The following is a 12,500-nucleotide window of genomic DNA, read 5'->3' as shown; positions in this document are numbered from 1 at the left end:
GAGGAGTTGCTTATATCTTGTGACAGTGCATCTTCAGCTGTGCTCCATACGTGTCTCTCGCCTCTCCCCTAATCACTTTTAACCGTCATTACCAATTTGCAAATGATGGTGAATAACTACTCATCATGAGATGTACAGTATTTTGTAATATATTTATTCTAATTATGTTTCCCATTGTAATCGTGCAATTTGTAATGTTTTGCATGGACGTGCGCTGGTGTGCATTCATGAATGATAGAAGGATGGTGTGCACCTGCCAATATGACTGTTGACAATAGTGTTGTCACGATACCAAAATTATGACTTCGATACGATACCTGCCATAAATATCACGATGCTCGATATTGAAACGTTGCTACGGCGAAATCCTAAGATATCTGGAAAAGAAAGGACTCATACCTCCTCCAAGTGTATTGAGTCATTTGTGTTGAATTCGGTGCACTTTTGTAGCGTGCAGGTCAATTCTGGGTTCTAAACTTCCTACATAATTATTATTTTTATAGTCAGTAAAATAGTAGGCCTACTTTGTGTGATTAAGTCCTTTATTTTTTGTTATAGTTCATTTACATTGTGTTGTGTTTTGCCAATAAAGTAGCTTTAAATAGCCAAACTAGGCTAGATCAAGGTTGAAATTACTGCATGCAAATCACTGAATGCTATGCAGAGGGGCCTAATCTTTAGGCCATCTGATGTACAGTATAGTTTTATCCACAAGGCCGAGGACGGTCGGCAAAGAACTACTGTATGTTGACGTTGGCTGCGCACTCACTCACTCACTTAGAGCTGCCTGCTTGACACGCCCACTTGCCTTGATGCGTGCAAGGAGCAGTGAGAGCAGCAGTTCACGCAGACACAGAACGTTAATTTTAATAAAGTATAGATTCTAAAAACGTCGGAAATCGTATCGTTTTTTGCGTGAAGGCATCGTGATACCTTTTTAGTATCGATACACCGTGCAACACTAGTTGACAATGCGCTCTTAAAATAACATACAACTCGCCATAGACTTCTGACCAGGTGTACAATAGCGATTTTTAGACAATGCGCCAGGCCACCCCTGGGCGCATTGTTTAAAAAATAAATGTGCAAAATACCGAATTAAACTTTGCGCGGGTGGAAAACGAGTTTTGTGTGTGTATATGTGTGTGTGTGTATATGTGTGTGTGTGTATCTGTGTGTGTGTGTGGGAGAATCTGCTGCTCCCAGCGTCTCTGTGTTACCCACTGTGTTATCACCCCATTAGTCCTTCAGGTAAGGTTGAGGTAATGCTGGTGTAGAAGAGAGCTGCTTAATGCTATACTTATATTATACTTATATTATACTTAATGCTATAAACAATCATTTATAAACAGGTAAATAATGAAGGCAAATAAGCCCTACATTTATTCTTATCACCAGAAGACCACAATAGGTGATCATTATAACTCAATTAATTTTCTGTCTTTGTTCCTGAAAATATGTTGGAATCTGACATCTGTGTGTGTGTGTGTGTGTGTGTGTGTGTGTGTGTGTGTGTTTTGGGCGGGGTAGTGTCCACTGCTGTTCTCGTGGTTATCTTTCGGCTCTGTTGCAGATGGATGCCCCCTTAGCGAGGGGTTTGGGTGTCGACCATTATCCTGACAAGATCTGGACATGGCTGGAATGACTGGGAATGAGGGAGGAGGGGCCCAGGGTGCCTGTGTGTGTGTGTGTGTGTGTGTGTGTGTGTGTGTGTGTGTGTGTATCTGTGTGTGTGTGTAGAGGGGTGTCGCAGGTCCAGCATTAGAGAGAGCATCAGTATGATGGCCCCCCTGTCGCCGGTGGTAGAGTAATGACCCCTGATTTTCCACTGGCTAATCCTCCTCTATTCCGGCCCGGGAATTACGGGATCAGCTTTCCGCTAATGTGAGAGAGGTGGAATGAGGGGGCAGTGATGACCCACACACACACACACACACACACACAGACACACACACACACACACAAAGACACACACACCTGTCATCAGTCCGAGCCCCCTCATCCCCTCCCATAATGGCTCTGGCCTGCTTGGCCACCTGGAGATGAACTGTGACCTTCAAAGAGACTAACAGGTTGGAAGGTGCAGGAGGTAGAGGGAGATGGAGGTGGTGGAGGAGGAGGAGGTGGAGGTGGATGTGGAGGGAGGTGGAGGAGGAGGTGGAGGGAGATGGAGACAAAGGTGGAGGGAGATTGAGGTGGAGGTGGAGGGAGGTGGAGGAGGAGGTGGAGGGAGGTGGAGATGGATTGATGATAATCTGCATGGGAAGACTGATGTGGATGAGTGTCACCCCCACCTATAACACAATAAAGTCCAAACCCCACCTATAGCACAATAAAGTCTAAACCCCACCTATGGCACAATACAGTCTAAACCCCACCTATAGCACAATAAAGTCTAAACCCCACCTATGGCACAATACAGTCTAAACCCCACCTATAGCACAATAAAGTCTAAACCCCACCACCTATAGCACAATACAGTCTAAACCCCACCACCTATAGCACAATACAGTCTAAACCCCACCTATAGCACAATAAAGTCTAAACCCCACCACCTATAGCACAATAAAGTCTAAACCCCACCTATAGCTGAGGGTTCCCTTAATAGTCTGGTATCGTTGCAATAATAAAAAAGTGTCAACGGGCCCTGCATGGCTTACTCTTTCTGTCTCAAACTGCTCAAAAATTGTGCGTTCAGCCGCCAGAATTTAACCCAATTAGGCGCTACTGGGGGAGGGAGTCCCTCACTATATGTCTGATATACTGATATGTTACTCAACACCTCAGCACAGGAAACATCCAGATCACTGCAAATCATTCTAGATCACTCCAGATCATTGCAGATCATTCCAGATTACTCCAGATCACTGCAAATCATTCCAGATCACTCCAGATCACTGCAGATCATTTCAGAATACTCCAGATCACTTCAGATCACTGCAGATCATTCCAGATTACTCCAGATCACTGCAAATCATTCCAGATCACTCCAGATCATTGCAGATCATTCCAGATTACTCCATATCACTGCAGATCATTCCAGATCACTCCAGATCACTGAAGATCATTCCAGATCACTCCAGATCACTCAGGCCCTGCTGGTTGAGGGGAATCCCTCACAGGTTTCCATGTGTATTCAATATATTTGACCAGGAACCAGGATGGTTAATTGAGTATGATTACTGCTGTATAGTATAGTAAAGTATGGTAAAGTCAGTATTTAGTATGATTACTGCTGTGCAGTATAGTAATAAACTATGGTAAAGTCAGTATTTAGTATATTGATATAGGGATTTAGCTTTCATTCTAAAGGACAGGGGGACTTGCGAAGTCATTGTTAGGGATCAAACCTGTTAACTGTTTCTCAAGTTGCAAAACTACTGCTGAATACTAGCATGAGTAGCATATTAGCCTCTTAGCATTAACCTGCAGAAATCTCCAATGATGTTGGCCAGTGACTGTAGAAACAGGAATGCATGTTAGCTAGGGATGGGCAAAGCGAGGCTTTATGAAACACTGAAGTGTTCGAAGCAATTGTGCCGAATTGTTCCGAAGCTTCGAAACAATTCCGACACCTCAGAGCTTTTTGGGGTAAAATAAATCTGTCAAATGCTTCGTATTGGAGATGCCGTCTTTAAAGTTCGTGGCTCGCTGTGTTACCTGTGTTCAGTCTTTGTCAAAAGCTAAGCAGTCATGCCCTTGGTCAATTACTGGATGGGAGACCACATAAAGTCACAATAAAGAGAATCTTATAGCTGCCATTAGTGTTTTCTAAATCACTTTCTTCTTATAAAAACTCCCTTTTGACCATTCTGAGAGTTTAGTTGAAACTGTGTGGTTAATGATGAAGTAAGAAAACATATAAACAGATACGATCTGAAACAATACCTTACAAATCAAACGGGAATCGAACCACATTTGAGCAGCGTGGGCTACCATGCAAAAAACACCCTCACTAACCACTACACCATCGTGGTTATTGCTTAAGAAAAGTCTACACTGTTAATTGAACGCGCGGGCACGCCTACTGACACCGGTGAAACGCACCGAAGGTTCACTTAACTTTGGTCACATGACATGGGGATTTTAAACAATGTTTCAAAGCAGTGGTCACATGACATGGCTGTTTTGAACCACGTTTCGAAGCAGTGTTTTGAAACACTTGTGCTTCAAAGCTTCGACACTGATTCGAGACGTCGGTTTCGAAAGTCACACCCCTAATGTTAGCACGTAAGCTCTCTCGATCATATGAAATGCTGTGAAATGCTGGCTGTGAAATGTTCTTAGCCTCGCATGTTAGCATGCTAGTATGGTAGCCTATTAGCATACACTCTCTCACCTGTAAAGTCCTCCTGGCACTCGCAGCTGTACCCTCCCTCCCTGCTGCGGCAGCGTCCGTTGTTGCGGCACGGCCCGGAGTAGCACAGGTCCACCTCGGTCTCGCAGTAGTCTCCGGTGAAGCCCGCCGGGCAGCGGCAGCGCAGGCCGTTAATGGGGTGGATGGGTCGGAACAGCATGGTGTCAGACGCAATGAAGGGCGGCGAGCTGTCGAAGCGCAGCACCGAGATGCACTTCATGTAGTTCTCACACGGCTCACGCAGGCAGATGTTGTCGTCGAAGGGCAGCACCTAAAGAGGAAGAGAAGAGAGTTCTGAAGTTCCACTAAAAGGGAGTACTGAAGTTCCACTAAAAGGGACAGTATTTCACTGAGTGAGGAGAGTTCTGAAGTTCTACTAAAAGAGAAAATAGTTCCCTGAGTGAGGAGAGTTCTGAAGTTCCACTAAAAGGGAGAATAGTTCCCTGGGTGAAGAGAGTTCTGAAGTTCCACTAAAAGGGAGAATAGTTCCCTGGGTGAAGAGAGTTCTGAAGTTCCACTAAAAGGGAGAATAGTTCCCTGGGTGAAGAGAGTTCTGAAGTTTCAGTTAAAGTTCATGTTCATTAGATACACCTCCAAATACAAACAAAAACACAAAGAACTCCTATATAAAATATAAACTCCTATATAAAATATAAACTCCAAGCAAAAGACGCAAAAAAATAGCTTATTGTTATTTTTGCATTTAAACTCTACCACATTTGATATATGTGTGTAGAGTTTAAATGCATAAAAAAACAACAAAACAAAAATGTAACAAGACTGACCCTTAGTTTTAAAGAATTACATAATTTGCAAAATAAAACATAGACCACCCACACACACACACACCTGTTGGCTGGAGATGTGCTGCAGCATGGTGCGGTTCAGGTAGATGCACACTCACACACACACACACACACACACACACACACACACACACACACACACACACACACACACACACACACACACACACACACCTGTTGGCTGGAGATGCGCTGCAACATTGTGCGGTTCAGGTAGATGCACACACACACACACACACCTGTTGGCTGGAGATGCGCTGCAGTCATGGTGCGGTTCAGGTAGATGCACACACACACACACACACACACACACCTGTTGGCTGGAGATGCGCTGCAGCATGGTGCGGTTCAGGTAGATGCACACACACACACACACACACACACACACACACCTGTTGGCTGGAGATGTGCTGCAGCATGGTGCGGTTCAGGTAGATGCACACTCACACATACACACACACACACACACACACACACACACACACACCTGTTGGCTGGAGATGCTTGCAACATTGTGCTGGTTCAGGTAGATGCACACACACACACACACACCTGTTGGCTGGAGATGCGCTGCAGTCATGGTGCGGTTCAGGTAGATGCACACACACACACACACACACACACCTGTTGGCTGGAGATGCGCTGCAGCATGGTGCGGTTCAGGTAGATGCACACACACACACACACACACACACAACACACACACCTGTTGGCTGGAGATGTGCTGCAGCATGGTGCGGTTCAGGTAGATGCACACTCACACACACACACACACACACACACACACACACACACACACACACACACACACACCTGTTGGCTGAGATGCGCTTGCAACATTGTGCGGTTCAGGTAGATGCACAATAATAATAACACACACACACACACCTGTTGGCTGGAGATGCTTGCAGTCATGGTGCGGTTCAGGTAGATGCAACACACACACACACACACACACACCTGTTGGCTGGAGATGCGCTGCAGCATGGTGCGGTTCAGGTAGATGCACACACACACACACACACACACACACACACACACCTGTTGGCTGGAGATGCGCTGCAGCATGGTGCGGTTCAGGTAGATGCGCTCCTGCAGGTCTTCTGAGGGGAAGAAGCGTTGCGCTACGCCTCGCGCGCCCTCCCCCGACCCCAAACTCCCCGAAGGAAGCGTGGGTCCGGGTCGCCGACGGCAACAGGGCGGAGAAGGTGACGTTGAGGATGGCGCCGTGCACGTCCGTGTCGTTCTGGACGTTGAAGACGAAGACAGCGTCGCGGCTGGTGGACAGGACGGCGGCCACTCCGTCCATGAAGAGGGACAGCATTGGGGACAGGAAGTGCTCCTGCGACACGTTCTCCAGGCGCACCGTGATGCTGTTGGTCAGCATGTCGTCCGTGATGATGGTCACACGCAGCGTGCAGAAGGCCGTCACGCGGTGAAGACCGTCTGTTATCAGAGGGGACAGAAGGGGAGAGGGACTTTAACAACGTTGACCTCAGCGAATGAAGTTAAATTACTGTTAAATTTCGTTAATCGCATAGGTATACATGACCTCAGTGACTGAAGTTAAATTAATCAGTCCGTTAATCACTGAACTGAATTGACCGTAACTCAGACAAATGATCCTACAGGTATACATTTACATGCACATTAGAATGATCCTACAGGTTTACATCTACATTTATATTTATATATAATAACTATGCCCAGATTGTCAGAAGTTGTCCAGTTGGACATGTTGATCTTGTCTGCTTCTGTGCTGGACAGAGCACCAGTTCAGCACTACTTGTGGACGTTCCCAATTCACTTTAGAGGATCCTCAAAGCCACTCAAACTTTCAGACACAAACCAAAAAGTCCAATGGAATTTACTACGTGACTTGGCATGTGTCTGTATGTGTGGACAAAGAGAAACAGGGACTCTGTGTGTGTGTGTGTGTGTGTGTGTGGCTTGTGTATCCACACAAGGTGAGAACAGCTGCCCCACCTTCACGGTTTAAGTGCTGATTTCCTGACAAATATTATGCTAACTCAGACACTTACACACACACACACACACACACATACAGGCACACACACACACACACACACACACACACACACACACACACACACACACACACACACACACACATTCTGTGCCAGAGTATTCCCCTTTCCTGCTTTTCCTGGACAGCTCTCCAATATTGAGTATGTGTGTGTGTGTGTGTTTTGTGTGATTCCATTAAGTTCTTCTGTTCTCTGAGGGCTCTCTGTTTCGTTTACACGCCATCGCCTGACGCCTCATAACGGGGCGTCATAGCGGGGCGTCATAGCGGTGCGTCGACAGCGTGGCCCGCAGAGTGTCTGTGTGCTCTCTCCAAGCTCTACAGCATCGCCTGGCGCGTCATAATGGTGCGTCATAATAACGGGGCGTCATAACGGTGTGTCATAATAACGGGGCGTCATAACGGTGCGTTGACAGCGTGGCCCTGCAGAGCCCTCTGCGTGACTTGCGTGACTATGTACTGTACCCCCTCCAAACCTGACGTGTCATGACGGTGCTTATAGAGGATACTGTATGAGTGCATACTGATTATGAATTACACAAATACTCATAAACAATCCTCTAGTGTCAAGTGAAACTTCAACTAATGTGAAGTTCAGGTGTAAGCCATGACCTGACATTCCCTCACCTCGTCAGCAAGTGTGTGTGTGTGTGAGAGTGACCAGGGTGAGTCACACACCACACACACGCACAAACACACACACAGTCCACACACAAACACACACACTCACACAAATACATACACACACACACACATCTGCTGACGAGAGAATCCAAGCCCTTCACACACAACAAAAGAGTTTCATGGAGTGTGTTTGCCTGGGCCTATCTCTGTGTTTGAGGGGTAGGAGCCATGTGTGGGTCACACACACACACACACACACACACACACACACACACACACACACACACACACACACACACACACACACAGTAACTGATGGTGGCAGCTGTGATAGGACTGAGATAAGATAGGAGCCTAGAGCAGGAGGCCTCTCTGAACAACTTATGAGGAACTGCACTCAGAGGGAGAGGGAGGGGAAGAGAGAGAGAGAGAGAGAGAGAGAGAGAGAGAGAGGGAGTGAGGGGGGAGCATGGAGAGAGAGAGGGAGAAAGAGAGAGAGAGAGAGAGAGAGAGAGAGAGAGAGAGAGAGGAGGGAGCAGGGAGAACAGTAAGGAGTAAAGAGAGTGAGAAAAAGAAAGAGAGTTGAGTAAACAGAGAGAGAGAGTGTGTGTGTGTGTGTGTGTGTGGTGTGTGTGTGTGTGTGTGTGTGTGAGGTGTGTGTGTGTGTGTGTTTGTGTGTGTGTGTGTGTGTGTGTGTGTGTGTGGTGTGTGTGTGTGTGTGTGTGTGTGTGTGAGTGTGTGAGAGAGAGAGTGTGTGTGTATGTGTGTGTGTATAGTATGTGTGAGAGAGAGAGAGATAGTGATGAGGAGTATCCATTTTTCTCTTCAGTCTCCATCTGTTCCTGTCTGACGACTGTCTTGTTTTTCCACATGGTGTACTACAGGATCAATCAACCAATATACCACACACACACACACACACACACGCACGCATGTATGCACGCACACACGAGCACACACACACAAACACACACACACACACACACACACACAACACACACACACACACACACACACACACACACACAGAGGCACAGAAAAAACACACAGGAAGCGCAAAACAATACACACACACACACACACACACACACACACACACACACACACACAAACAAAAACACACACACACACACACACACACACACACACACACACACACACAGAGGCGAAACACACACACACACACACACACACACACACACACACACACACACACACAGGCGCAAAAACACACACACACACACACACACACACACACACACACATATACACACAGGAGCAAACACACATACAATCATAAATACACAACCACAAGTATGAAAACACACAAACACACACTCACGATGACACTGACATTTACACACACACACACACACACACACACACACACACACACACACACACACACACGTACTGCCAGACACATATCCATCAGACCGTCTAAGCACACCTCCTACACAGCAGAAAGAGTAGTTGGGGAAATTAAAACACAGACAGACCTCCAGTAGGCTGAGGAAATCTCTCACTCACACACACACATAGACACACACACCACACACATACATACACATACACACACACACACACACACACACACACACACACACACACAGACAGACCTGCAGTGGGCTGAGGAAATCTCTTTTCACACACACACACACACACATGCGCATACATACACACACACACACACACAGACAGACCTGCAGAGGGCTGCGGAAATCTTATACACACAAACACGCATATACATGCACATACGCACGCACACACACATGCGCACGCACGCACGCACACACGCACACACACAGACCTCCAGTGGGCTAAGGAAATCTCTCTCACACACACACACACATATGCATACACACACACATGCGCACACACACACACAGACCTCCAGTGGGCTGAGGAAATCTCACACACACATGCACACACACACACGCACGCACCCATAGAGCACGCACATACACAAACACAGATCTCCAGTAAGCTCTGGAAATTTCTCACACACACGCACACACACACACAGACACACACACACATACACACACACACACACACACACACACACACACACACACACACACACACACACACACACACACACACACACAGCTTCACTGTCTATGTCAATAACAGTGGTCAGTATCTGTCACTCAAATTTGACAAGCATGAGGGATGAGTTTCATTTCTGGGCAAATCATCATCATCACTGGACTGGACGGTAGAGGTCTGCACTCCCGCATGTAGATCCGCTGGTCCCGACAAAAAGACTCATGGCGCTGGACAAACTTTGAAAGCTCTTTATGGAGTGGGCGGGATGAGAGGTGCTTCAAGGGTGGGACAAACTGATGATTCACTGCATTCCCCGCAAATAAAAACATGGCGAAAAAATTAAACTATGGAAATGAGTACTGTTCATAACTATAGTTCAGCTGGATGTTCTGTTAGGCAGCATTAAAAAACGGGGTTTAAGCATAACTGACGGATAGCAGGCCTATAGCCTATATTGTCATTTAGCCCAATGCGGGTTCAATTTGTTCCTGCTGCTCATTGTCAAACTTCAAATCAAAGCATGACAGAGGAAGAGGGCACCAGACTAGGCCTACTTCAGTTGTTATTCAGAACCAAGAAACTGACATCTGGAGTCTTTCTCAGGTGTGTGTGCTCCTTTCGTGAGACAGAAAGAAAAGCTGAATAGGCTATCCCTCCTGCATGCGGGCTTTAGCGGGCGGGAGCGGGACATCATGTTACAGATGCGGGCCGGAGTGGGACTAAAAATGACACATTAATGCAGGAGCGGGCAGACCTCTACTGGACAGTATCCCCCTCTCCTTTCCTCTCCTCTCCTGTCCTCTCCTGTCCTCTCCTGTCCTCCTCTCCATTCCTCCTCTCCTCTCCGCTGCTCTCCTCTCCTCCTTTCCTCTCCTCCTCTCTTTTATCTGTCTGTGTCTTTCCTATCTCTTGCTATGCCTATCAAGAGATACACACACACACACACACACACACACACACACACACACACACACACTCTCTCTCTCTCTCTCTCTCTCTCTCTCTTTTCATCTGTCCCTCTCTGGTAACACATTCCAGCACGGTGTGAGTGATGTTATATTTAGCTGCTCAGCTGCTGGGATGGGAGTCCCACCCTAGGGTTTGGGAAGGAGAGTGTCACCGGCCATCTCATCCCTGTGTGTGTGTGTGTGTGTGTGTGTGTGTGTGTGTGTGTGTGTGTGAGAGCAAATGCGTGTGTGTGTGTGTGCACTGCGCGCTAATCTGACCCCCGTGGAAAAAGAAAACTAGCTGCCAGCGTGTGAACAGCATGACCCCCACCCCCCAAAGAGGACCTGATTGAACACACCTCAAAGCAGCGCTGTCGCTCAATGAAGCAGGCTAACGATCGACTCCTAATAACTCATCATGCCACCAGGACTTCTAATAACGAACGACTCCTACTGTAATAACTCCTCATGCCATCAGGACTCCTGATATAACAACAGCAGCATTAGCAGCATTAACAGGGTGAATGGCTCTGGAGCCTCTGCTAACAGACCAGGGAAAACACACTTAGGCTATTAGGAGTAGCTAACAATTGGTAGGCCTTTCATATCGATTTGACAAATGATAAAACTGTGTGTGTGTGTGTGGGGGGGGTTGTTAGTGAGTGAGTGAGTATGAGTGTGTGTGTGTGTGTGTGTGTGTGTGTGTGTGTGTGTGTGTGTGTGTGTGTGTGTGTGTGTGTCGATGTACGTGTGTCAGTCAGTGAGTGTATGAGAGAGTTAATAATTGAGCTCTCCTGGCGTCTACTCAGGGAAGATTGAGGCCAAAAGATAAGCCGGTGTGAGCTAATTCTGCTACAAACACACTACACTAGTTTCCCCACGTGCAGCTGGAACAGCAGGAGACACAAAACAGCAAATCCTGTACGCTCAGGCACCACTAGGCCAGCTTGCTCCTCTGATCTGGCATCAGATACAACAGTAGACCGTGGGCCAGCTCAGAGACTGGACAGGATACCAAGGGCCACAGACTGACCGGAACAACGACAACGACAACAACAACAACACAGAGTTCATGGACATGCCAAACTAGGGATGAACCAAATTGGACTTCTACCAATTTTTGATATGACGATATTTAGGAAACCCGAGAGAACCGTAGCCAAAGATCCGTTCTACTGTAAAGCATGACGCATGTGGACAAAGATCAGTTCTACTGTAAAGCATGACGTATGTGGACAAAGATCCATTCTACTGTAAAGCATGACACATTTGGACATAGGAAACCAGATTGAGAACCCCAACCAAACATTAATATCAAACATTACGTCCAGATTGAGAACCCCAACCAAACATCAGTATACAACATGACACAGATTGAGAACCCCAACCAAACATCAGTATAACATGACGCTGGTGGACTTTAGAAACTGTCACAGTAACAGTCAGCTGTCAGCTGTATGTCACAGATTTCAATCTGTCCAATCAGATTCAGTTTCACAGTTTCCAGTGTCCAATCAGGCCTTCTGTCCTGTGCTGTCAATCATTTCTGCTCACACTTCTTCGAGTGCTTGATGCGGGTGGTCAACTGGGATTTCTAACGAACAAACACACACACACACACACACACACACACACACACACACACACACACACACACACACACACAC

The 12,500-nt window shown here is 46.8% G+C and overlaps 1 protein-coding gene across 1 annotated transcript in view; it reads right to left on the bottom strand.

Moving 5' to 3' along the window:
* Positions 1 to 12,500, bottom strand: part of celsr1a (cadherin EGF LAG seven-pass G-type receptor 1a) — a 118,064-nt gene that overhangs the window by 67,661 nt on the left and 37,903 nt on the right. Inside the window, 3 exon segments of the mRNA XM_048268252.1 lie at positions 4,340 to 4,628; positions 6,205 to 6,349; positions 6,351 to 6,609. Of these exon segments, the coding sequence (XP_048124209.1) occupies positions 4,340 to 4,628; positions 6,205 to 6,349; positions 6,351 to 6,609 (693 nt within the window).

Source organism: Alosa alosa, chromosome 17, assembly GCF_017589495.1.
Source record: "Alosa alosa isolate M-15738 ecotype Scorff River chromosome 17, AALO_Geno_1.1, whole genome shotgun sequence".
NCBI classification, from domain to species: Eukaryota; Metazoa; Chordata; class Actinopteri; order Clupeiformes; family Clupeidae; genus Alosa; species Alosa alosa.
This window is presented reverse-complemented; position numbering and strand designations above follow the sequence as displayed.